At 55.7% G+C, this 26,763-nt stretch overlaps 1 protein-coding gene across 2 annotated transcripts in view; it reads right to left on the bottom strand.

The window, feature by feature from the left end:
* Positions 1–26,287, bottom strand: part of CORO2A (coronin 2A) — a 43,991-nt gene extending 17,704 nt beyond the window's left edge. For both annotated transcript variants that reach the window (XM_081102989.1, XM_081102990.1), the window contains exons 1-2: positions 26,187–26,287; positions 5,133–5,333 (exon numbers count right to left, since the gene is read on the bottom strand). In XM_081102989.1, coding sequence (XP_080959115.1) covers positions 5,133–5,333 — 201 coding nt within the window. In that variant the 5' untranslated portion in view covers positions 26,187–26,287. The remainder of the gene's footprint in view (positions 1–5,132; positions 5,334–26,186) is intronic.
* Between the last annotated feature and the right edge of the window lie 476 nt (positions 26,288–26,763).

The raw sequence follows: 26,763 nt of genomic DNA on the forward strand, positions 1-26,763 counted from the left end.
TAGACACCGGCTTGAGGAGGTCCAGCTGTGGGCAAACTACGGCCCGCGGGACGGATCCGGCCCGTTCGGCTGTTCTATCCGGCCCGCGGAGCCGAAAGAGCGGAGGGTTCTCTTGCTCTCCCCTCCGCTCCTTCACCAGCAGCAGTGTTAACATGGCAACGTCGGGAAACACGGCCGCAGCTCCTTCTTCTGAGCCCAGTTTAAGAACCCACTGTGGCCCTCGAGTCAAAAAGTTTGCCCACCCCTGCCTCTTGCCTCTAAGCGCGCAGCAAACGTGCCCCTTCCCCCAGGCACCTGCAGGCCCTGATGTCCATTCGACCCCGCAGGCCCATGGCTCCCCTCTGGCCTGGTCCACTCCCAGCAATGTCCCAGCCCCTACGACCTGCCCTTGCCTTCCTTCCTGCCCATCCTCCACACCTCACAGCAAAGTCCACCCTTCTACCTTCAAGAGGTGGATCTGTTGCAAGCGGGCCCCAGGGTCAGGAGCCCAACCTGGCACACCCCCAGGCTCGGGCCAGGCCTGTCCCCAGACCTTCCCGTTGTGCCCTATTCCGGGAGCACAGCCCTCTGTTGCCAAGGCTGCAAGCACCTCCCTCCAAGGGGTTCACCCTGGGTCACAGCATGCAAAAGGAAGGGCCCTGACTGCAGGGGCACGCCCTCCGGGACACCTGACACCACCTGGGGCAGCCTAGCCCTTTTGAGCAGAACTTCCGGGACACCTTCCAGTGCAGGCATTCCATTAAATGAGTAGCTAGCTGGTCCCTTCCTCCCCTCCCTGCCTTCGCCCAGCACTCTACCGACGCGTCTCTGCCTGGATGGGACATAATCCCTGGTGACCAACAAGGAGCTACATCTGGGCCACATTCGGGTCCTCTCTCTTACTGCTCAGGGTCCTCGGGGAAGTCATCTCCCCGAGCCTCAGAATCTCCTCTGTACAATGGGGCAAGGCCCCCCAAACAATGGACCAATGGCACCCACGTCAGCACTGTCTTATCTGCCCTGAGTCAGGGCTGCGCGCTGGGACTCGCACTGTGTCCTTCCCCTCTCTCGGCCTCTCCTTCCTGCTCCCTCACCCTGGATGTGGTTACGTAAGAAACTACCAACCAAATGTGCCGAGGGGCCTTCCTGGACCCCGATTCAGACGCAACGAGGCACTTAAGAGGCATCAGAGACGGTTCACATGAGCGGGTGGGAGCGAGGGAAGCGGCTGTGGCTAAAGAGGGTGACCCAGGAGCCCGTGACCGTGCTGTGATCCTGGCATTGTGGGCAGGACAGAAAACGCCCTTACTTTTCAGAACTGGATACTGAAGTTGGTGGGGATAAATTGACAACATGTCCAGGGTTTTCTTTAGAAGGCTTCAGTGGGGGGAAAAGGGATGGATGAAGCAAGAGGAGCAGTCTCGAAAATTCTAGAATCTGGGTGTCGAAGAGTTTGTTATATTGTTTTCTACCTACTTTTGTGTTTGGCAATTTTTCACAATTATAAAAAAGGACGAGGCGACTGTCTAATTCTGAAATGCAGTTTGCAAATCAGCAGCCGCGGCACCACCTGGGAGAAGAGTCGCCAGAATTAGCAAAAATACGGGCTGCCCAGGGGTATTTGAATTTCACATAAACAAACACATGTTACTTCTGGTCTGAGTACGTCCCGTATGATATTTTACCGATACTGAGGAATTCTCTGTGCAAAGAACTTGGCAGTTTCTTATAAAATGACACATGTTTGACGACCTAGTCCAGGGATGGCGAACCTTTTGAGCTCGGCGTGTCAGCATTTTGAAAAACCCTAACTTAACTCTGGTGCCGTGCCACATATAGAAATTTTTTGATATTTGCAACTATAGTAAATCAAAGACTTATATTTCTGATATTTATTTTATATATTTAAATGCCATTTAACAAAGAAAAATCAACCAAAAAAATGAGTTTGCGTGTCAGAGGTGTCATAGGTTCGCTCACTGACCTCGTCGCTGCCCTCCTGGGCCTTTGTCCCACAGACCTGGAGACTGACTTATGTTCACACAGAAACCTGTAGGCGGATGTTTATAGCAGCTTTACTCATAACAGCCCCAAACTGGAAACCATCCAGATGACCTTCAACGGGTAAATGGTTAAACAAACTGTGTTGCATTCACACCCCGAAAGGAATACTACTCAGCAATAAAAAAGAACGGGCGACTGATAACATGCAGAAACTTGGGTGGATCTTTTATGCTGAGCGAAAAGAAGCCAAGCCCAAAGGTTCCGTCCCGTATGGCTCCATTCAGGTGACATGCTTAAAATGACAAGAGCAGGGAAATGGAGGACAGAGTGGCTGTGGGGGCTTAAGGTGAGAGTGGGAGCGAGGGAAGTGGCTGTGGCTGAAAAGGGCAGCCTGGGACATTTGGTGATGCCGGCAGCATTCTGCATCTTGACCGCACCGATGTCGGTATCCTGGTGGTGAGACTGTACTCCAGTCTCACAAGATGTTACCAGTGGGGGGGAAGGGGTGCAGGGCACATCGAATATGTTATTCCTTACTATTGCGTGTGAATGTTCAATGATCTCAAAACAAGAACATTTAATTAAAAAGAAAAAATAAACAAGAAGAAGGTATTTGGTGCTTCTCTGAGGTGCAGATTTGACTGGCGTCCTGCGTTTTCTCTGGCCGCTCTGGGGCCTGCTGGGATGCAGACTCTCCGGCCCCATCGCAGAGCTACCGAGTCAGAATCGCGTCAAAGTGACACCCAGGCATGAGCTCTGACTAGTCCAGCTCCTGCGGTGCCTGGGCTCCCGGGAATCTGTGCCGGCAGCAAATACCACGTGTCCTCAGCCACTTATGTCACTGTCCCAAAAAGCCCAAAGGGAACGAACTGCACATTTTACCCGCGATCAGGCTGCACAGGCAACTGCATCTCAACCCTCCGAGTGGTGTCCCGCTGGACGCACAATGGAGCCGGACTCCTGCCCTGGCCTCCAGGGTCATCACAGCCCAACCCTGCTCCCCTTTCTGACCACCTCCCACTGCTCTGGCCATGTGACAACACACCTGTCTGTTTCTCAATCACCGAACCCATTCCCACCGCAGGGCCTCTGCATGTGCTGTGCATTCTACCCGAATCCTCTGCCTCTGGGTTTCTAGTGGCTCTCTGCCCAAGTGTCAGCTCCCCAGAAAGGCCTTCTCTGCTCCTCCTCTCTGGCCTAGTCCCCTCGCCCCTCCCAGGTCACATTCCATCACATCAAACCAATTCATTATCGCATCGCAGTTATTAACACCTACCCATACTCAACGTTTCATGCAAGTTGGAAACCATGACACGTCTGACAAAGTCCAAGTCATAAAAATCAGGAAAACACATTAATATGTAATTACTAGGTAATTAAGAATATAGTTTGTTCGGTGGACAGAATCTTTTATTTTATTTTTTTATATATTTCTTATTGATTTCAGAGAGGAAGGGAGAGGGAGAGAGAGAGAAACATCAATAATGAGAATCACTGATCGGCTGCCTCCTGCACGCCCCCTACTGGGGATCCAGCCCGAAACCCGGGAATGGAACCATGACCTCCTGGTTCATAGGCTGATGCTCAACCATTGAGCCCTACTGGCTGGGCTGGACAGAGTCTTTTTTTTTTTTTTTTAATATATTTTATTGATTTTATACAGAGAGGAAGGGAGATAGAGAGTTAGAAACATCGATGAGAGAGAAACATCGATCAGCTGCCTCTTGCACATCTCCTACTGGGGATGTGCCTGCAACCCAGGTATATACCCTTGACCGGAATCGAACCCGGGACCCTTCAGTCTGCAGGCCGACACTCTAGCCACTGAGCCAAACCAGTCAGGGTTGGACAGAATCTTTTAGAAGCACCCAGAACGTGGAAGAAATAAGTAGCCAAACAGGCCATGTCTGGGGGGGTCCGTCCAGCTCTAACCTTGACGTCCTTCCATAAATCCCATTGTACACTTGTTCCTCCCTAGCTTGAAAAATTTCTTCTTTCTAGAATACAGTTCACACTTCTCACTCCGGCATTCAAGGCCCTTCTCATCGGGCCCCGATGAACTTCCCCAGGGTATTTCCCTTCCTCCCTTAGACAGACATGTTCTATCTGTTCTGGCCAGACAGTTCTCTGCATTGTTCCCTGGACAGTCCACACACAGTCCCCGCCCCATGCCTTTGCTTGTGCCATTCCCTTTGCCAATTATGCCCTCGCTATTTATTTGGATGAACAATTCCCGGGTAATTTGTTCAATCAATGAACATGTATGAGCACCAACTGTGTGCCCGCAATGTGCTATTTGGATAAAAAAAAGTACTGGTTCTTTTCCTCCCCTATTCCAAGTATAGGAGGTCCCGGCAGAACACCTGGGCAGTGAGATTCCGATCGGTGATTGGTAAGTTCTGAAGTGCTCTGTCTGTTGTTTCTGACTGCTGGTGGCTTACGTGCGGGTGACCTCAGATTATGGGTTCGCTGACCTGAATCTGTGGGACTCCTGTCTGCACTCAACTGTTTCCTCCAGAGACCTTGTGTCTGCATTTGCTGCGAACCAGAGGCCCTACCAACCCAGCATGGCTGAGACCCCTTGGAGGGTCCCCCTCCAGGCAGAGACGCAGGTCCCCGAAAAGATCTGCTACTGGGTGAATCTATGAAACTGCCACTTGGGGGTCCAACACTTCAATATCAGCAAATGCCAAAGGTCCAACCTCTACTGCCAACATCTGCCCTCAGGACAGGCCAGTTCTTTCTGTTCACTTACTGCTGTCCTCTCTCGCCTTAGGTTTTGGCTTAAGGTTGGTTTCCTTGACGGGGGAGAGCAAGTGGCTTTGGAGATGTCCCAGATGTCGTGTGAGCCTGGCAATGCATTAAAAAACATGTTTTATTCAGGAGTGAATCATTTTGCAGTGGGGTAGAGGGGAAATCCCAGGAATAGTTAGGCAACTGCTGAAATCCCAGGAGAGGTATATTTTTCCCAATGAAGAAACGAAGGCTTACGGAGGTGAAGTGACTTATCCAAGGTCACGCGGCTGGTAGCAGGCAGGTCTCGGGTTTGAACCCGTGCCCCGCAGCAGAAAGCAGGCTCTTTCTACCTTCCCTCTGCCCTGAGCTGCCTCCAGAGAGCCTCCAGGCCTGGGCTCGCCAGGCGCCCTTACCTGGTGCAGGGGGATGACGAGGAAGGCCCCCCCTCCAGCACACTCGGTCACCACTGCGATGAAGTGGGGGTTCACGGCGCAGAAGTGATTGTCGTGGACGCTGTGGGTGATGGGCACCGAGTCGTAGCAGTTCTCCTTGCTGGCTGGTTTGCCAAAGACGTGGCGGAACTTGGAGCTCCGGTACTGGGGGTGCCATGACATCTGCGGGAGACAAACGGGGACAAGGAGTCTGAGGCTCGCTGCCTGGGTAGCGGGGCGCACGGCGACCTCCCCTGGAGAACATAGAAGAGGGTACAACCAGGACAGGGAGGTGCAGAACCCAGTGAACAGGCTGTATCTGTGGCTACTTCCATGGACCTGGTGAGATGTAGCGAGACGATGTGTAATTACCACTGACCAGTCTGCTTCTCATCCTTCCGAGTGTGAACACAGAAAGAGCAGAAAGACTGTAGAGAGGCCTCAGCACATTCCCAATCCACCATCTCACCAGGCAGGCCAGCCACCCCGCCCCTCCCAGCCCGGCCAACTGGGTAACGTGCCCTCGGGAGCCAGCCAGCCTGCGCTTCAATTCCAGCTCTGCCTCTGGCCAGCGGGGCAGGCAAGTGACTTAACTTCTGCAGCCTCCGTCTTCTCATCCGTAAAACGGGGAGGGCGAAAGCATCCCTCTCAGAGACTTGTCATGAGGATTAAATGAGAGGATACACTTAGACCCCTTGACCAGCAGCATAATTACGGCCACCATTCTCATCCAGGCATCCTGAGCTGGCCAGGCTTCTCACCCAGGCCTGCATTTGTTCCCTGGACGTTTACTGAGCACCACTGAGTGACTAGACCTGTGCCAGGCCAGGGGGTTTCGGAAAGAGGTGGGCAAGGGGAGGACCTAGCCCCTCAGGAGCCACGGTAAAGAACCTGGCTTGGAGGGCGAGGGCAGCGGCTGCAGGACAGTGAGGCCAGGCTTCACTTTCGGGAGGAAGGAAGGGTGGGCCGGAGGAGAGGTGATGGTCACCTGGGCTGGGACAGGGCAGAGGGCGTGGAGAGGAGAGGACATGTTAGTGAAATGCCAAGGGGGGGCACCCACCGGCCCTGGGGTCTGCGTGCCCGTGGTGGGCTGTGGGGCCAGGGGCGAGTCATGGCAGCTGAAATCAACACGATCCGCTGGCCATCCACAGTTCTCGCTCCTCCGGCCACTCCCAGAGCTCTCCCTCCACCGCCCAGAGCTCTCCCTCCACCGCCCAGAGCTTGGTCCCACGCCCGAGGGACGGCTCTCTGCCCAGGGTCAGGGAGCCTCAGGCCTGGGCAAGTGCCCCTGAGCTCACAGTCACCTCCACGGAAATAACAGCTCACAGTGGGGGGTGGTTGCCATGTGCCAGGGCCATTCCACGTGCTCCCCCTGTCTGAACCGAGCAGGCAGGGCCACCTGGCTCCCCATCGCAGGTGCAGGGGTGCAGCGAGACGTGAGGTCCCCGAGATCACACAGTGTCAGTGGTGGAGCTGGTTGCTGACCCCGCTGTCTGCAGCCTCCAGCCCAGGTTCCTGAAGATCACGCCCATGATGGCAAAAGCTCTTTCACACCCACTGCACCCTGGACCCTACCTCAGCCCATGGCCATTCCCACCCCCTCTTCTCCCAAAGGAGAACGAGGCTCTGGAAACTAAGTGGACGCCCTCCAGAGAGGGGCCGGCTGGCCTCACGGGTGAAGCCGGCTGGCCTCGGAGCAGCCTGAACACCAGTGACCTTCTGCCCCTGCCCCAGACTCCTTTCCCCACCCCTCACCCCACCCCACCCCTCCCCACCCCACCCACCACCTTATCTTTACTGCCAAGGTTCATCCAGACCTATTGCCATAGAGGGAAACATACAGAAATGGGGGATGGAGCAGCACCAAGCCTCTCCCTTTGCCCACGATATGGGAGTGTGCACCCATATATGCAAGTGAACTTTGAGCGACTGCGTGTGCACTGTGTGTGCAAGACTGTGCATGAGCACTGCATCCACCAGAGTGCTCGTAAGGACCCAGTGCTCACTCCTGTGGTGTGCACGCATGTGTATCAGTGCATGCATGAGTTTAAGGACGCAGCAATTCAGAGAGCAGGCGTTTTATGTTCCCTACAAGCAGGCACTTGCTGGAAATTCAGACCGTAGCGGGCCCTCAGCCCTGCGAGGCCTCGCCCTTGGGCTGGCCCAGAATGGCTGATCCCGGCCAGGTGTATGTGCCACCCGTCCTATCTTGCCCGGTCCCATCCGGCTGGGTCCACATCAATGCCACAGCAGGCTTTTTGAGGCGCGGCACAAAGCAGGGTGGCATCTATTCTGTCCCATGCGTGCTCAGTGCCCCTGAAGCCAAGGGATTAGGCTCTGTGGGCTGTGAATTCCCCTCCCGGATCCCAAAGGAGTTAGTCATCTCTGGGTTAACATCCTATTGAGTTGATTTAGTGCCTGGCAGTGGGTAGCTGGCTGCCTGTCCCAGCCCTCGGCTCTCCTGGTGCAGGAGAAGCGACTTGACCAGATCCTCCGAGTAGGAACAATGCAGGTGGGAAGCAGAAGCCAAATCCTGCCCAGAGGCCCCTCTTCCTGCCACATGCTCCTCCCTGACAGGTGAGAGACAGACAGACAGACATAGGGACTTTCCTGCCTGCCCCCAAAGGCCTGTCTTCCCAGCCCAGCCCTCCATCATCGCATCATCACATCATCGCAGGACAAGTGTTCGCTCCAGGTGGCTGAAAGGAAACCCAAACTGGGTGTGTACAACGCAGCATAGGAGATTATTCATTAATTGCACTGTTTCTGGCCTCAGGGAAAGAATTAAATGACCTGATTTGGTCTTGGAACCTCTGGGATGGGTAGATGCCTGGTGCTGCCGGCTACCATTGTCCCTTTATAAGTTTGTGGCTCCACATCTGACATTTGGGAGTTTTATCTTATTTCTTTTTCTTAAAACCTGACCGTGTGGTCATGAACTAGCCCCAGACGAGCCTCCTGAGAGTCCGAACCACCACGCTTCTGTCTGCGCCATTAACCGAGGGAGATTACAGCCACAAGTTTCCTGGTTTTAAAAAATTGCCCAGCCAGTGTGGCTCAGTGGTTGAGCATCAACCTATGAACCAGGAGGTCACGGTTGGATTCCCAGTCAAGGCACATGCCCGGGCTGTGGGCTCGATCCCCAATGTGGGGTGTGCAGGAGGCAGCCAATCAATGATTCTCTCATCATTGATGTTTCAAACTCTCTCCCTCTCCCTCTCTCTCTGAAATAAATAAAAAAATATTTTAAAAAACATAAATAGCCCTAGCCGGTTTGGCTCAGTGGATAGAGCGTCAGCCTACAAACTGAAAGGTCCCAGCTTCGATTCTGGTCAAGGGTTGTGGGCTCGATCTCCAGTTGGGGGCGTGCAGGAGGCAGCCGATCAATGATTCTCTCTCATCATTGATGTTTCTCTCTCTCTCCCTCTTCCTTCCTCTCTGAAATCAATAAAAAATATATTTAAAAAGAACGTAAACAAATATTACTGTAAGAGCACAGAGCATTCTGCTTGAAGGTGACCCATAAAAGACCAAAAAGTAACATAATAAACACCTGGTTATGGGCGGGTCCCTCACCTTGACTCCAATCCGGACCAACTGTCCTCTGTCATAGGATTTATCCTTGGCCCCCACCTGGCCTAGGAAAGCTCCTTTCTAATTTACCCGGATCCACCCGAGAGGGGGCGGGACTCGGGGTGGGGAGCCAAGGCCACCTGCAGCCAGTGAGAGGCTCCCTCAACCTGCAGCGCTCCCTTCCCTCCAGGCAGGAAGAGGACCCCACTGCCTCTCCCCAGTGAGACCTTCATCCGGTCATTTCTGCTCACCTGAGCCAGGCCCTGTAGCTGCCACTTCTTGGCACAAGGTGTCCTTATTGCTGCCAGCGACAGGGTCCACGTGACAAGGGTCTCATTCCGCACCCGCCCACCCCCACCCCCACCGGTTGGTTTTTGTCCCTCCTTCAAAGCAAGCAGAGGCCAGTAGCTGTCCACAGAAGGAGGTGGCCCACTTTCCCGCTTTGCCAGGACGGGGATGGGGGTTCGGGGCTGGAGGACTGTCAGTGCTAAAGTCCCAGGCAAAGGGGGACCAGTGGCTCCCCTTCCACCTACCACAGAGGTCCCCGGAAACCTCTGTCTGATTCATGCACAATGATTTTCCTCTAAGTCACCAGTGACCCTGACGCTGGCACCCTGCCCGTGAGAGAGACTCTAGGACTGACTTCTTCTTCTTTTTTTTTATTGCTTAAAGTATTACAAAGGGTATTACATATGTCTCCTTTTTTTCCCCCCGCCCTTGACAATCCCCTGGCCTCCCCTAGACTTCTCCTTTTTAAAAAAAATATTTTTATTGCTTTCAGAGAGGAAGGGAGAGGGAGAGAGAGACAGAAACATCAATGATGAGGGAGAATCATTGACCGGCTGCTTCTTTGCACGCCCCACACTGGGGATCGAGCCTGCAACCCAGGCATGTGCCCTGACCAGGAATTGAAGTGTGACCTCCTAGTTCATAGGTCAACACTCAACCACTGAGCCACGCCGGCTGGGCTAGAACTAACTTCTCAAAGAGCCCAGCATCCTGAACCAGAGAACAGACCATATCAAAGCAGAAAAAGTGCAAGGTTTGTAAAGAGAGGTCACCAACCTTCACCCATCGCTGGCTGTGCTTATTCTGTGCCGGGGCCTGTGGGGGGCAGGGGAGGGGGCCAGAGAGGATGGATTCAGTGACTGCTTTCCACACGTCTACACGGCCCCGGGGAAGGGCCAGAGAGGCCAGGACCCGACAGGCTGTCTCCCTCCTCGAACTGGCTGCTAGGGCAGTGGGTGCTATTCTCAGGGCACGCGAGGCTCATGTACATCGCCTCACTGGCTGGGGGACCCAGGCGCTGGCTCTGTTCCTCACAGGGCCTCCCGCCACACCCGGCTTCTAAACTAACGTGAACATGAAATTAAATGTAACACCCAGCTGCTCAGCTGCACCGGCAGCATTTCAAGTGCCCGCAGCCACGGGCGGCGTGTGGGTATCTGATGAAAGTGTGGTGATAGGACACGTCCATCACACCTGTGTGACTGGGCAAGTTACTAAGAGTCTATTTCCTCACCAGTACAATCAGGCGTTGTAACAACAACAAAAATAACAGCTAACACGTTGCTTACTATGTGTGAAGTATGTCCCATGGACTCACTCAACCCTCACAGCAGTTCCATAAATACGGTCACCCCATTTCTCCAGAAGCGGAAACTGGGGCGCAGAGAGGTTAAGTAACTTGCCCAAAGTCACACAGCTAGTAGGCACCTGAGCTGGAATGCAAAGCCGGCCTGTTTAGTCCCAGGTCCACACTTTCTCACAGGGCTGCCCTGGCCATTAGATGAGACAATCCACGCAGCAATGCTGGGTGAATGCTTGGCACTCAGCAAGTGTCGGCTGTCAAGACTGCTGTGGTCCCAATGCTTACAGGACGCTAAGACTCGATGTCGTGCATGACAGGTCTGTGCTGAGGGCCCCACCTTCGGGGAATCTGAGCAAGGATCCCAAACCAGAAAGTGCAACGCAGCCACGAGGCACGGCGGCCTGCGCCCTGGTGCTGGCCACGCTGATGGAGGGAGCAGACAAGCACAGCGAAAGCCAGCCATCCCCGCTGGTCAGGGAACCTGCGCATCTTCCTGGCAGGGCTCTCCGAGGGCAGGGCAGCTGAGCTCGGCCCTGTGCTGGGGGACAGGGGCTCTTGTGGGGGGAAGGGGGGGTGGTATGGCCCCGCCTCGAATGCTGCCTGCCCCCAATTCATGAACAGGGGAAGCAGAGGCCCCTGCAGCCACCAAGTAGAAAACAGTGGTGTCTCCAGGTTCTCTGCCCAGCGTCCTCCCGCCTCCCCCTCCCCCTCCCCCAGGCTCCGGTCCTTCTGGTCCAGCACAGATGCCCTGCACGGCCACAGGAAATACAGACGGAGTCAGAGAGCGAGCCAAGAAAATGCCTCTCTCCTCCTGATGAGATTAGGCCTGAGGGAGGCCGCCTCCTGACATCTGACGCTGCCCAGAGCCGTCCCTGTGCCCTGAGGGGCAGGGGCCTCCTAAGATGGCCCCCTCCCCTGCCCCAGGGTCCCACCTGCTCTCTACCCCTCCCCCAAGCTGGGCAGCCTTTCTCTTGGTGACTCTGACCTGCCCCTCCCTGCCCCTGGTTCCTATCCTGCCCCCACCCTGACGCTGTCTTCCCCTTAGGGCCCCCTCTGTCCTCAGGATAAAGCCCTGGGCTGGACTTGGGCTGTGTGCCCGCGCCCCTCCCCTCCCCCCGCATTCCCCCACGGCCTTCTCTTCTCCACAGACCTGCCCTTTGAACCAGACAGATTTATCTGCTCCCCCTGAAAGCACTGTGTTTTCCCAGCCCCCATCTTCGCTCACAGCCCTTCTCTCTGCCTCGAACCTCGTCAGCCCCCCCGCCCCCCGCCGAGTCCATGGGCACTGGGCTGGGCTCCCAGGACACCCCCTCCTCTCACAGCTTCTTCCTGGGCCCAGGCCAAACAGAACCACCTCCTGGGGCCTCCCGGCTCCCAGGACTGACAATCTCTGCCTGTGAGGTACCAGGGCAGGGGGAGAGGAGGGACCAGGTTCGAATCCTAGACCCACTTGTCTCTGCTCCTCAGCACCTCATCTGTAAAAGGGTCCTAATAGCTCCCTCGCAGGTCCTGCCAGGGGCCACAGAGAGAATGGGTGTCATACCCCTCGCACGCGTCTGGTGCGAAGGAGGAGCCCAGCTGGTGGGTGCCCCCTCCTGTCCTGCTCCCTGGATTCTTCCTTCTTTGACCGGTCGTCTGTCCGTCCGTCCATCCGTCCATCCATCCATCCCCAATGGCCCTCCCCTTTGCTTTGCCCACCCACAGGCCAGATCCCCTAGGCAGGCACTGGGGGGCTGGGGGGAGACCATCTGGCCCCTGGATCGAGCTTTCACAGCACCACCAGCCCCTCCTGCCCGCCCTGGGCATGAGGACCGGGGCTGAGCCTGTCCTTTCTTCGCAGGTGTGCTGGCCAGGCCAGGCGGGACAGTCCTAATTCTGACACCATTTGTCCCATGACTCTGCACAAATCCTGTCCCATCTCAGGTGTTGACTTTCCACCCACAGACCGGCAATGCCCCGCCCCGCCCACCGGTTCGGATGATCCGTGAGGGCTCTGCAGCCTGCACATGCCAAACCCGGGGGCCGTGAGGGCGTGGAGCTGTCTGCCTGGCGCCTTCACCCTTGGGGGACACGGAACAGGGCTTCTCCTGTGTGTCCCCCCACATCAGGCCCTGACCCAAACTCCGTGTAGACTTATTGCCCCACAGTCTCCTTATCTAGCCGTTTCCAGAGATAAGGTCACGTGGGGCGTTCGAAAGACACCCCCAGGAGACAAAACGTAGAGGCTCCACTTCCTGCTCCCCGCCCCATCCTTGGCAGAGTGTTGATCTGTCTTTGGACAGTGAGGGATACCGAGGCCCAGAGAGGGAGGGTGTCTTGCTCAGGGTCCCCTTGAGCAGGAGATGGGGCTGAAGCTGGACCGCCTCCTGGGATGGGCGTCTGGCCAGGGCCTGCATTGTTGTCAGCGGGTCCCTGCCTCGGACCCAGGAATCAGCACACACCTGCCCTGCTGCTGGGCCCTCCCGGAGCCTGTCCTGCCCTGGGGCTGTGGTGTGGCAGGAGCGGTGAGGAGGCCGACATGGAACCAGCAAGCTCGATTCAGGGCAAACAGGCTAAGCAGGCTGCAACAGGGAGATGGAAATCTGGGGAGTTGGTGAGGGCTGCAGGGCAGATTTTCGAGCTAAACCTTAAGCGCAAAGTGAGTGAGCCCGGCACAGAGTGAAGGAAGGCACTCACTCAGGTGGAAGGCATAGCTCAGCCGCACCTCCACACCTGGCAGCACGGTGGCTCAGGGCGGAGCGCTGAGGCCAAGAGAGGGGAGTGCAGTGTGGGGTGGGGACGCCACAGGCACATTCAGGAAGCCATCAGGGTCTGGTTGGGCTGGGATCTGGGCGAATGCAGGGAGCAATGAGGGCCGTGGCTGGAGAGGGGGCTGGGCATGGGCTCTGAACGCCGGCCACGGAGCTGGCACCTGAGACGACGGGAGGCATCCCAGTTTGTGAGCAGTGGTGTGACCCGGTCAGAGCTGACGTGGACTTAGCTGCAATTTGGAAGTTAGAACGTTTGCCCTGGGAAAGTACAGGGTGGGGCAACTGTATGTTTACAGTTGTTTGCAATGGAAAAGAATGCAATAATTAATAAATTGAAATACAAGAATACTCTGTGTTTCCTGTACTCACAAGTGTAAACCAGCCTTGGCCCCACCCTATATCGTCTTTCTTAACTTTGGGCTTGTGTCTAAGGAAGAAATAAGTGGTTCTGTTTCATAGCCGGCTCTAGGAGGCTGGAGGGCTGCGGAGCACGGGGAGGAGGGGGAAGAGCCTGAGGCCTTCCTGGTCTGGACTCGGGAGGAAAGGAGAGTCGATGATTAGGGAGGAGTGCGCAGAGCCGGCAGATTTGGTGAGCAGGAGTCAGGGCCTGACCTGCCACCTCTACAGATCTTAGCTCTTCGAGCAACTGAGCTGGGAGGCCTGGCCTGCAGGCCACATCCAGCAGCTGGGGCTTTTAAATCAGAAAATCGTTTTCTTTCATCCTTCAACCCATTCCCTGTGGTAGGAATCCCCAGGTCCGACTGAAGGCTGCTGCTCCTGCACATGCCTGGGCGGCCAGTGCTCTGCTCAGGAGGAGGGTGGGCAATCCCTTCCTGCTTCCCCCTCACCTGCTCATTAACACGGAGATAAATGCCGCCGCTCTGCCTTCCTCGACTCCCCAGCTGGCACTGTAACAGCTGCCGGGAGGGGATGGCGAGGCCACCTTCTCCCCTGTCCAGCCTCCCTGGGCTTCGCCCAGATGGTGTGTTCAGACTGGCCTGCTGGCCGGGGAGGGCACCCGGCCCAGCGGAGGATGAAGCGTAGAGCGAAGACGTCGGGGCACCAGGCCGGAGAGGCGCTTCCGCCCCAACACCGACTCTGCAAGGACTGGTGACAGCATCTCCTTCACAGCGTTTTCTTTACTTTGTTTTTACATTTTTTAAATTTGTTGATTTTAGAGAGAGAGGAAGAGAGTGAGAGACTTTCAGAGAGAGATACAGAGACAGAAACAGAGAGAGAGAGAGAGAGAGAGAGAGAGAGAGAGGGAGAGAGAGAGAGAGAAACAGATCTGCTGTTCCACTTATTTCTGCATTCTTATTCTGAGTTGCTTCTTGTATGTGCCCTGACTGGAGATCAAACCCACAACCTTGGCGTATCTGGATGACGCTAACCAATGGGGCACCCGGCCAGGGCCTCTCCTTTACGTTTTGCGTGCAGCAGTGGGTCTGAAACTCCAGAGCCCCTCAGGAGGGAGGCTGATGAGCACCCAGATTGCTGGGCCCATCCTCGTCTCCGACTCAGCAAGCCCGGGGCCTGAGAATCTGCATCTGGCGAGTTCCAGGGACCCTCTGTGAGAACCCTGGCTGTAACCTGCTCCGTGACTGACAGTCCTCCCATGCACGTGGCATTTGCTCCTCACATCCACCTCGGGGTGGGGAGAAGCACCCCCCTTTTACAGATGCAGCAACTTGTGCTCAGCTCAGAGCAATGGGGTCACTCCTCTGAGGTTACGCAGCCAGGAGGCAGCAGGAGCGGTCCTGCAAAGGCTCCCTGAGCACAGCCACTTCCCAACGCCAGCCCCTGCAGCTGTGATGCTTTAGGGCTCTCCCTCTCTCAGCTCTTCTTCCTGGTACACACACACGGCTCAGCACGCAGGAGCCGCAGGCGCTCCCATGGCGGCCTCCCCGCCTGAAGCGCAGGCATCAGGGCAGAGAGCCCAGGGCCCTCCCTTAGCCCCTCAGTGCCGACTGCGAATCTAAAACTCTAATTCTTATCTAACCTAATTTTTAGCCAGACCGGCTGTTTCTGGGGGCAAGAAACAGACACATCATCTCAGGATGGCCCAGGGCAGGGACTCAGCACAGCTGCCCGCCCTCCTTCCCACACCATTCCACCTGGAGAGTCAGGGCTTCTGCTTGGGTTGCTCTAGTGATGGGAAGCTCACCCCTCCCGGGCGGGGGCAGAAGAGCTCAGCCGTTAGACTTCCCCCTCCTCCAGAGCGGAAATCTACGATTTCCCCCACTGCGCGCCAACCACATCCGCTGCCCCACAGCAGCCCTTCAGAGATGTGAGGCCCTGACTACGGGCCGCTGGGATGGCTTCACTCCAGGTTAGGGAGTTTCTTGCATGACGCCCTTTCCCATCGTCTCCCCATTTTGGTTGCCGCCCCATAATGCTCCAGGCGGTCCCCATCTCACACCCAGTTTGGGGCCCAGACCCCCCTCGGGCCCCCTAGATGCAGCCTGAGGACCATTCAGTAGAGCAGTTCCCCGCAAAGATCCCAGACTTCATGTCTCATAATAGTAGCACTGGCCAAACCCTAAGAGATCATGGGGTGCAGGAGGGGAAACTGAGGCAGCATGCCCAGGGCCACCCAAACAGGGCAGAACCAAGAATGGGATCCAGGTTTCCAGCCCCCCCTCCCAGCCCAGGACGATCTCTAAGACAGGAAACAACGTCCCCTTTGTTCCTGTGTCTGGATACCATACCAAGCATTTTGTTCCTTATCTGCGCTGCCTTTCTCAGAGGGACAAATTCCAAGGATGGCTGGGGAAGAAAGATCTTCCAATTGTGAGGCCGGGTCACTCATCCCAGCCGGGCCCTCCTGGGGCTCAGATCTTCGGAAAGGGGGGCTGCGTTTCTTCCGAGTGAAGTTTAGGCTGGGAAAGATGGGGCTCCTTGGGGTCAGGAGGGAAGACAGACCCCAAGTCTGTGCTGGGAGAAAAGCCAGCGGAGCACCAGCAGCCCCCACGAGGGGAGGGTAAATGGGGGCACATTTTCCAAGTCCCCAGATGGAGACAGACCCCCGTGCTGTGAGCCCAGAGGGAGCCATAGGGCCTCCGTCCTGGGAGTGGGTAGGAAGATGGAGACATCACAGTGTGATCGCCAACGAGGGGGGGGGGGGGAGGGGTGTGTGTGTCAGAGCGGCAGCAGCAGCGCGAACACCAGCGTGGGACCCAAGCTTTTAACAATTATTTTCTTGTTTACATAATATGTTTCCTGAACCCCAAAGAGTGTCTTCCATGCCTCACCTTGGAGGCCACCAGGACAGAAGACGGGGGGCTCTCAGAGGGTTTCAGGCTGCAGGGGCGGCAGAGGTCACCTGGTCTCACCCCTCACTTTGCAGATGAGGAAACAGCGGGATGGGATGTAACTTGTGCAAAGCCACCTGCTGGTGAGTGTCAGAAGCCAAAGGGAACTAGTTCTTGATGCTGAAACCCGCAGCCTCCGTGTCCAGGCCACAGCCCAGCCCCTCACTGGCCCTCTTCCTAGGCCAAAGGCAGGCCCCTGCACAGCTCAGCCCTCGGGCTGCCTCCCCTGAGCTGTGAGGTCACTCGCCGGCTCTGAGGTTGCTGTGGGTGGCAGGGAGATGTGCATCCCAGCAAGCGTTACAAGTGCTACCAGGAAGGGGACGTGGGGCCTTCAGCAGCCTTGGATGTAGGAGTCACTCTGCTTCACTCGGAAGGCTCATCTTCCTTACCTGCGAAATGCGTCTAATTAAACCCAGCTCCCAGCTGTAGTTTGAGAGCCCCTGGGGTCCCGCGTCCCAGAGACAGCTGTGAGCTGGAAAGTAACCTGAGGGGTGTTGCCGCTGTCCTTATACTCCGGTGGGGTCTACCTGGGGGGAGAGATCTGGAATCCTGAGGATTCTGCTTCCGACCACCAAGAGCACCCTGGACGCTGCAGGACTCGGATCTCCTGCGCCCAATGGTCCCAGGGGTTCCAGCCCAGGCCTGGCGTGGGTGTGGGCCGCTGTGGACATGGGTCCTGGGCCTTCTGAGGCTCTATTACCCCTGCTGGGCAGGGGAAGTGGGGGAGGGCAAGGGCAGTAGGGAGGGGCACAGTCCGCCTAGGTACAGACAACAAGGGGGTGCATTTTCTATAGAGACTTAAAAAATAATAAAATCCACTAAGAGTCTGACTTTCTCTCCTCACGATGGGCCTGCAATTCTAAACAACGTCCGCGATAAAGCACTCCTCCTGCGCGGGTATCTGCCCAGTACCTGTCGCTTTCCGCTTGGACTGAGCCAAGCCCAACTGTGTGTGCGCCGCGTCCCGAAGAGCCCATATGCTTCCTGCCTCCAGCCGCTTGCCTGTGTGGTTCCTGGGCCAGGAACTCCCTCCCACCGCTCTGCAGGTCCAGCTCCTTCACGGCTCAGCTGAAGCTGCACCTCTTGCGGGAAGCCTTCCTGCATGCATTCTTGTCCGTCCCCCGCGGGCCACGCGCCCTCCCCAGGCCTCCTGACTCCCAGCCTGGGCTGCGGACTCAGCAGCATTATGTTCTCTCCAGAGGAAGATGCAAGAAAGGCACCTCCCTCTGGCATCTGGAGCTCCTAGCACAGAAAACCACACCGGGAGAGCCACTTCCTAGCATGCGGCCTCGGACACGTCCCACGGCCTCCCCCATCTCAGTGTCCCTGTGCTCGGGACCAGCTCGTCTTCTGAGAGCCTCCCTGCCTTGACCTGCCATCCCTTCTCCTGGCCGCACCCTGCACCTTGTCATCATGCAAAAATGTTCCACCTGCTTCCAAAGTCAATAATTCAAGCACCCCCTTACTGACCACACCCTCCCCACCTCCAGGTCCTTGCCAGATGTGACCAGGCCTTTGTCAGTGCCCCCGATGGATCAATAAAAAGGGTTCAGACCCCAGGAGAGAGCCGTGGGCCACAGACCCTCCCCAGGATAACATAACGCAGGGCCCAGTCCTCCTCTCCAGCGTCATCTCGCCCGGGACCAGAGCGACACTCAGGGCGTTCAGTTCTTCACAGACCCGCTGCCTCCAGCCTCAGGGCCTGCACAGGGGCTGCTCTGGTCCAGCCTGCTCCCCTCCCACCCTCACCTGGCCACCCCTACTTCCTTTTCCGATCTCAGCTCAAAAGTCCTTCCCTCCGAACAGCCTTCTGCGGAGACCCTGGACTGGTACATGCCTCTGCACGCTGCCACAACCTCTCTGTTCATCCGGGTGCCTGCCCCAGGTTTTGGGGGACTCCAGGACTACTGCCCATATACCTCCTTTGTTCTGTGAGCCCACGAGGGCAGCACCTGTGTCTGTTTTGCTCTGTTCTGTATGCCTAGCTCTGAGCCGAGCTTCACCTGCAGAAAGTGATCAAGACGTGGACAAAGGTCACGTCCAAAAATTAAATTAAAAAATAACTTTAAGGCCTGGCTGAGTGGCTCCTTGGCTGGAGTGCAGTCCCATACACCAAAAGGTTGCAGGTTCGATTCCTGGTTGTATGCGGAAGGCAATCAGTCCATGTTTCTCACATTGAAGTTTCTCTCTCTTTCCCTCCCCCTCTCTCTGAAAATCAATAAAAACATATCCTCAGATGAGGATTAAAAAAAACACAACACTTTAAGGAATAAATGAATGGGCTAATGTGGGCGAGATTCTAGGAGCCTGTGTGGGGCAGGCCCCTGTGGTCTCTCTCCAGGGTGGCCCACAGGCCAACCTCCTCCTGTTAGTGGGCATAGCAAGGAGGGGGCGAATGATCCAGCCAACAAGCTCTCAAAGCTCCCCCTGCCCCTGAGCTCCCAGCCTCCCCCAGGCCTGCCCCATTGCTCACCGTGCTGGGCACCGAATGACCAGCCCACGGGGCATTTCTGAACTGGCATGTGGTTTACGCCAAAGTGTGGACATGTTCTCCTGCCCAAGGGCCAGAACTCAGGAGCCTTTTCTTTGTGGGGTTGGATGAGGACAAAGTAGTGGCATCTGGTCAGAGCAGAGTTCAAATCCCACCTTTCCCTCTTATGCTGTGTGACCCTGCAAGAGTCACTTCACCTCTCTGGGCCCCGATCTCCTCATCTGTACAAACAGGACAAGAATATCTAGCCAGCGGGTGCTTGTAAGGACTGAGAGAGTAAAAGTACATTACGGGCCTAGTCGGGGGGTGGGGGGCTGCCACGCATCACAGCTAATTGATTTCAAGACACCACTTTTAAGCTGAAACTGAAATGTGACTCACGGTCAGAGTTTGTCTGACATGTTTTCTTTCCTAATGGGTTAAAAAATAATGGCGCTGCTCCCAGTAGATGGTGCCCTGCATTCAGTGAAATGCAGCAATTGCTTCACTTCCTTTGCAAAGAGGCAGGAAGGTCTGTGGGAGTCCAGGGTCCAGAGAGCACGCACACACATGGTGGAGGGAAAGGGGTCTGCTGGGGTCTGGTCTGATGGCACGGAACCCTAGAGCTTCGGGGAACCTGAAGGCCCAGGCCCTGCCCCGGCCCCATGGCTTCTGAATCTGTCCCGCCGTCCTGGTCCCACGCGGGGGTGGCCGGAGTCCAGCAGGACCCTCGGACCCTCTGCTCCTGGTGACACAGCCTGCAGTCCCTGGCTTTGGGGCAGTCTGGTCACAATGCTAACTGTGCCTGCAGCCACCTAGACCCTCAGTCTTTGTCCCAAGAGGCGAGTCCTGGGACCCACCCTGAGACGTGTCCTCCAGTGCGGCCCACTTATCAAGCCGGCCCGGACTCTGCTCTCAGCTGCCCCGGAGGGTAAGCTGCGGACGCCACCCAGACCTCCCCGCGCCCAGTGATGCCAGACTGGCCGGGTGATCGCCGCCACTACTATTCTATTGTGACGTATCTCACATACAGCCACATCTCAATAGAAATGAAATGTGTATCACGTATACAAATGTCAAAATAAAGACAAAAGACAATAAACCCTGCCATCTGGTGAAACCGGCTTGATGTGTGTCTGGATATTTCTGTGTTGGTTACATGTGTGTAGACATATCCAAACAGGCTCATGCCACATGCTCTCTCCTTTGCTTTTATAGTTTCTGCGACATTGAAAACCTCTCAGTGACCTCATGGTGCTCCCCCTCCAACCCTTCCCCTCCAGGTCCCGAGGCCTGACCAGGATACAGCAGTTTATGGCCTGAAAGGTCCCTGGGACACTTGTCCCCGCTTCCTCAGGTCATGGCTGCCTTCAGGGCCCCACTAAGCAAAGCCGCACCCACAGAAGTACTCTTGAGCTCTTAAATCATGGGGTGTGAGGTGAGTAGGGCTGTCTGTCCTGCTGGATTTGATTGCAGGCCTTTCAAAACAGGCCCGATGTTCTCCCAGACCCAAGGCTGGCTGGGTGTTCCCCTACCCCGGGGGCTCCAGACACCACAATGAACAACAAGGAACAGGTGTCTGGCGTTTTACAGCTTGTAAAGCATTTCCATACTCTATGCAATTTTGAGTCTCACAATACATTAGGCAAAGCAGGTAGCCGTGACCTTCATTTTACAGATGAAAAGACTGAGGTTCAGAGAGGAGGGGTGATTTACCAAACGACCTCCCTGCTTTCCTTCCATTCAGAGTCTGGCCGACTCCAAACTGTACCAACAACCTCCAGAAAGCCTTCCCAAGCCCCACCCCACTCCAAGCTGTGCGCCCTTGAAGGTAATGATGGGTCTGGCTTATCTCCCCACCCATACTCTCCAAGTATAGAAAAACCTCAATTGATAGCTGCTGGAATGAAGATCATTACGATTATTAAGGCAGGAAACAGCCTCCCCACGTTGTGTATGAGGACAAGAGGCGTATAGAAGGGACAGGACTTGCCTTCGGAGCACGTCTGTGACCAGGTCAGGTCTCCCCCTCAGAGTGTGGCTTCTTTCGTTCCACTGTGTCCCTGGTTGTCTGCACTCTTGGACTCCAAGCCACTGCCAGAGGTTCATTTCTGGATCCTCTTGCACTGGTCGGGCCCTACCTGGTCCAGCCAGGTGTGAAGGGGAGTGTGGTGGGAGGGGTAGGCCACCACCCTGGTGTAGCCTTAGGAATGAGCATTTCATTGTGCCGCGCACTGTGCCAGCATTTTCTGTCTACATCTCACTTCATCCTGCAGCTGGCGCCATTCTGATGACACTTTGCAGATGGGGAGGGAAAGACCCTGGCTCAAGGCTCCCTCAGTGGTTGAGCTGGGCCTGGACGCCAGGCTGCAGCCCTGGCAGCAGGCAGCCCCAGGAACGTGCAGGCCCGAGAGCCAGAAACAAATGCACAGGCAGAGGACAAGAGGCAACTCCTCCCGGGAGGCCTGCAGGCTCGGTTTGGCAAGGCCCCAAACTCCCCCTCCCCATCAGCCGGCCACCTCCCAATCAGGACCGGCTGCAGGATGAGACTCGGGCCCAGGGAACGCGGGCTGGCCCTGGCAGTCCCCTAGTGCCCGCTGTGGGCAGGGTCACACCACCTGCCAGCTCCCTGCAAGCTCCGGGCTCTGGGCCAGGCTGGAAGCAGCTGTCACATCAACCCAGCACAAGTCCTCAGCTCCCGATTTCTTCTTATTAGAGTAAGACCTCACAGGTCTGCTCTCAACTGGTTGTAAGATGCCCAGCCAGGCCCTGCCTTTCACTGGGCTTCACTTTCCCTCTCGGTGAAATGATGCCAGGGGTCAGGGGAACGGAAGGTGGGGGAGGGGAGTGGAAAAGCATGGTCTCAAAGGAATCCACCAACTCTGACCTTGCAGGCAGCATAGCACAGGGACTAAGATCCTGGACACTAGAGCCAGATGACATGGGTTCAAATGTATGGCCCTCGGCAAGCTGCCCAACATCTCTGGGCCTCAGTGTCCTCACTGTAAAATGGGGACTATAGTAGAAAAAAGATAGAAAATAAATACACCAAGATATTTATATTGATTATCTGAGATGAGGGGAATTTATTTTCTATCTATTTTCCTGTCTTTTCTAAATTCTCCATTATCAAGTGTTTATAACATAAAAAACAAATATACTTTCTTTGTAAATTAACTTTATTGAGATACAATTTACTTATAATATCATATACCCATTTTAAAAGTGGGAATAATAATGAATAATAGTAGTATCCATTCTATAGATTGCTTTGGGGATTGAATGGGTTAATGTATGTAAAATCTTAGCTGGTACGTGGAAATGCTATTGTTTGCTAAATAAATAAGCCCAAGACCAGCCTGGCTTCCTCCTCCTTTTCCTGCTCACCTGGACTGGACCTCTTCCCCCTCCCCCGGCACCAAGCTCCTCCATCCCCTGCCCCTAAGTTCACTTCCACAATCTTTTTCTATACCCAAAGGAATTGCATTAACAGTCAAATCTGGCCATGCCCCAGCCCTGTTCAAAAGCCTTCCATGGCCCCCCACTGCCCTGGACTAAAAGCCCTAGCTCGTACATGAGACACTGTTTAAGCAAGTTATTTAACTTCTCTGTACTTTTCTATTCTTAACTAAAAAAGAGGAATAAAAATATTATCTCCCTCACAAACACATAGGATTCCACAGTGTCTGGGTGGGGTACACACCTGACTCATGGCCTCTCTCACCTGTCCTCTCCCATAGTCACCGTGCTAGCCTGCTCTTCCTTGAACTTGCCAGGAATGGTCCTTTTCAGGGCTTTTGATGGGCTGTTCCTTCCACCCTTCCACCATTCTGGGAGTCTCTTTCCCCAGAAATCAGCCCAGTTCACTCTTCCATCTCCTTCCGGCCTTCGTCCAAACATCACCTCTCAATGAGTCCCCCTGACCACCCCATTTAAAACCGAAACTCCTCCCTTCCATTCCCCTTCACACACCAGAAATGCTCTCCTACGTTAATGCTCCGTCTCAGTTATCATCACCTATTTTACTTACTTTCCCCCCCATTAGATAGCAAGTTCCTTTAAACAGTTTTTTGGTCTATTTTTTTTTATTACTGTCAAGACCCCTCCACTCACAGACAATACCTAGCACAATGTAGATGCTCCATGAGTGATGGTTAAACGACCAAACGAACAATGCAAAGCGCTTAGGACAGAATCAGGCAGGTGGTGACTACTCTGCTCTTTAATGATTTCCATTTAGGCTGAACTAAATAAAATTGCCATTTCTTGTCAGTCAAACGCAGCCAGATATTGGCCATGTCACATGGTTTAACCTGATGTTTCCCGAGGCAGCCCGCAGGCCTGGGAGGCATCTCAAGGCCTCGCACACAGGAAGTGCCCAGTAAATGTTTGTCCACAGAACGAAGTCACCTACTCCTGGCCCTTCACTAGGTGTGATTGCAAACCACCTCCTGTCTGTCTGAAGAAGGCAACACACACACTGTAGGCTTAAAGTAATAAACAGAGGATCTTGCCAAATTATTTTTGGGTCCTCCTGAAAAATCTCTGTCCCCTGATATCTGGGAAAGAACATAAAAACAAAAACACACTATGCTCTAAAGCAGCGGTTCTCAACCTGTGGGTCGCGACCCCTTTGGCGGTGGAACGACCCTTCCACAGGGGTCGCCTAAGACCATCCTGCATATCAGATATTTACATGACGATTCATAACAGTAGCAACATTACAGTTATGAAGTAGCAACGAAAATAATTTTGTGGTTGGGTCACAACAGGAGGAACTGTATTTAAAGGGCCAGAAGAAAATAATCCAGGCTTTGGCCATTTGGAAAGAACCAAGGTCTGAGGCTGAACAAAGTCCCTTCCCAGGGAAAAAGGCTAGCTGTCCGCCTCCGAGGGGACTCATTTGATGATGGTGGAGGAAGGCTGGAACATGATTTGGTTATTTCTTTGGTTACCACTGCTTTTTCCAATAAAGGCTTCAGTTAAAATAGATTTAAGTCTAGAGCATGGGTTATCAGAGCTGAAAAAAATTCATCAATCATGGAATCTACCCCATTTCACAGATGGGGAGAGTAAGGCGCAGAAAGGGAAGGGTTTGGCCTAAGGCTACAGTGGGGTAGAGGAAGAGTTCATCCTTGGAATCTGTGCCCACTGACGTTAGTCCCATGGCCTTTGGACCACACTGCTTCTTTGTTGGCCATTATACTCATCTCTCTCTCTCTCTCTCTCTCTCTCTGTAGTTACTTCCTTATGGGAAAGTCCTCAAAGTAGAAAGTTGGGGGCAAAGGGCAATTAAGATTATTTCATGGACTTTTGAAACAAGCTGTCAGATTGTCCTGCGAAATTAAATCCACCAGAGAATCCCTATACCTATAGCCTGGTCAGCACAGAGGTATATCCTTTTATATTTATTTTTGCTAATTTTATAGGAATAAATACAGACTGCTTTCATATACTATTTGGTATGTGTTTTCACACACACACACACACACGCCTTGGGAGCAGGACCCTTGGCTTAGATGCTGGTTTTCTCTGTGACCTTAGACACATCACATCCCCTTTGGAGACAATGATGCCTATCTCTAAAATAAGGGGTTGGGTGAGATGATTTGTTAAGATCCCATTTGTAATTTCATGGTGCACTTAAGAATATTTTAGCATAGGATGACTTTTTAATAACCAGACTCGGCCACGCTCCTCAACGAGGCCATAATGGCCTGGACGAGCTGAGCAGGACAAGGGGGCCCAGCTCCGTCACATGCGGAGATGACAGGAGATCTCGGAAGCACTGAACGCCAGTACCCCGAGCCACGCCCGAATCACAGCACAGATTTAGCCAGCTTTTATGAGAGGCGAAGGGCACTCCCTGTGGTCTGTGCCCTTCCACCATGGCCAGAGGCAAGGCACGGTCACCTCAGCCCTCAGAATCACAGACTGAGGCCAGAGGTAGCGCACCCTGAGCAAGTGCGCATCCGGCCTCTGCTCACTATCTCTGATGACACAGCTCACCACCTGCCCAGGTGGCCCCCACTTTCTTCCTGCTGTAAGAAAGCACCTGGAGGGGGGAGGGGGACAAGAGAGACCAGAAGACCAAGACTTGATTATCATAAACTACTGCCTCAATCAGGTCAGGACAGAAGATGGGGAAGAGGGCAGACCGGGAGAAGAGCTCCTCGGCCCCCTCCTCTGCTCCAGACCTGAAGGCAGCTGCTAACCCAATGTGCACAGGAGGTGCAGGGACACTGGGCTCTGAACACACCCCAGGCTGACTACTGCCCGCTAGGGGGCAGACGCCTCAGGTCCCTGGTCCTGCCTTTGCTCCCTTTGGCTCTGGCTGGAGAAATAGTGCTGGGCCTGGGGCAGTTCAGCTTGCAGGTGAGATTTATTGGGACAGATGATTTGCCCCAGGGTGGGGGAGGGGGGGGGGTGTCTACGTGCCCAGAGCAGGAACAGCAGATTCCAGCTGTTTACAGCTAGCGAGATCCACACCAGGACGGTGTGCAATGGGCAGCAAGACCTTCCAGGGGGAGTCTCCCGGAGGGGGCTGGGCCGCATGCCAGGGGTCTTCACTCAGAGCATCCAGCCACAGTTTTTCAGACATGGGCTCTGACCCAGCCCCGGCTCTTAGCACTGCTGGCCTCTGGGGTCCACGCATGGACGTGAGCCACTCCTCTCACACCGGGCTGGGACACAGAGCTGAGCATATCCAAGGGTCTGCCCATACCGTTCCTTAAAGCCAGCTGCGTGTGTGGCCTGATCCAGGCACCTCTGCAGCCAAGGACCCCACCACCTTCCACCCAGGGATCCCCTAGCCCAGACCCGAAGCCGACTTGGCGGCAGACTCTGACCGCCCCACCTCGTACACCCAGGCCAGCTCGACAGGGACCTGGGGGTGTCCCCTCCTCCTGTTTTTTTGTACCAAGAGGAAAAGTCCCAACACGGGTCCCGCGGGGCACTCAGGCCACAAGGGGGCCTGTCGGGGCCGGCTGGCCACACCCAGGGTGAGCGGCCCTCACAGCGGGCGGGAGGGGTGAGCGCTGGACAGTGCCCATCCGGGCCCTAGCCGTCCGGAGCCTAGACCTGGGGGCGGCCCCTCCTCACCGCCCAGTGAGAAGGGGGCCACCATTGCGCCCCCTACCCCAAACGGGAAACTGAGGCCTGGGGAGGAGCAGCGCTTTGTGCAAGGTCACGCGGAGGGGCTGGAAGCCAGGTCCCCCGCGCCCCGCCGGGTCCCCGCGGCGCGCCCTGCCCCAGCATCCCTCCCGGGTGCTGCAGCGGGAGACGCAGCGCACACCGCGCGCAGACCGGGGAGGCACGGCTGGCAGCGCGGGGCCGCCCTACCTTGATGACGGCCGCGCAGGTGGCGGTGGCGTCCGGATCCGGTTCCGAGCTCCTCGCCGCCCGCCGAGTCCCCGCGCCCAGAGCCACCGCCTCCTCCCCCACAGCCTGGCGGGCGGGGCTGGTGGGCGGGGCAGGAGTCTGGCACAGCCCCGCCCGCGCACCCCGCGGGGCCACCCCTCCCTCTCCACTCCCCCAGCCGCGCTCCCGGCCCCCCGGGGCTGGCCTCGGGGCGTGCACACGCGCACAGACCCAGCGCACACACCGGCGTGCACTCGCCGCAGTGATTGGGGCGGGCTCCCCGGCGACTGGCTGAGGTGGGGACAGTCAGACCCGCCTGGCTTGCCGTCCCGCCGGTCCCCTCGCTGCGTGGGACGGGACAAGGGACTCGACCTCCCGGAGCCTCCGTTTTCCCGCTGGTGAAATGGAAACAGTCACCGTGTCTGTCTCAGGGGCCACTGAGAATTAGATGAGACGGCCTAATTCACCAGTCCGGTGAAGTGCGCGCGCAGAGCCCGCCGCAGGAGAAGCGCTAGGTAACCCGGCCCCGGAGCCAAAGGGCTGGGAGCGCTGCGGGGTG

The sequence above is a fragment of the Myotis nattereri genome (genome assembly GCF_964212035.1).
Source record: "Myotis nattereri genome assembly, chromosome: 12".
Classification (NCBI taxonomy): Eukaryota; Metazoa; Chordata; class Mammalia; order Chiroptera; family Vespertilionidae; genus Myotis; species Myotis nattereri.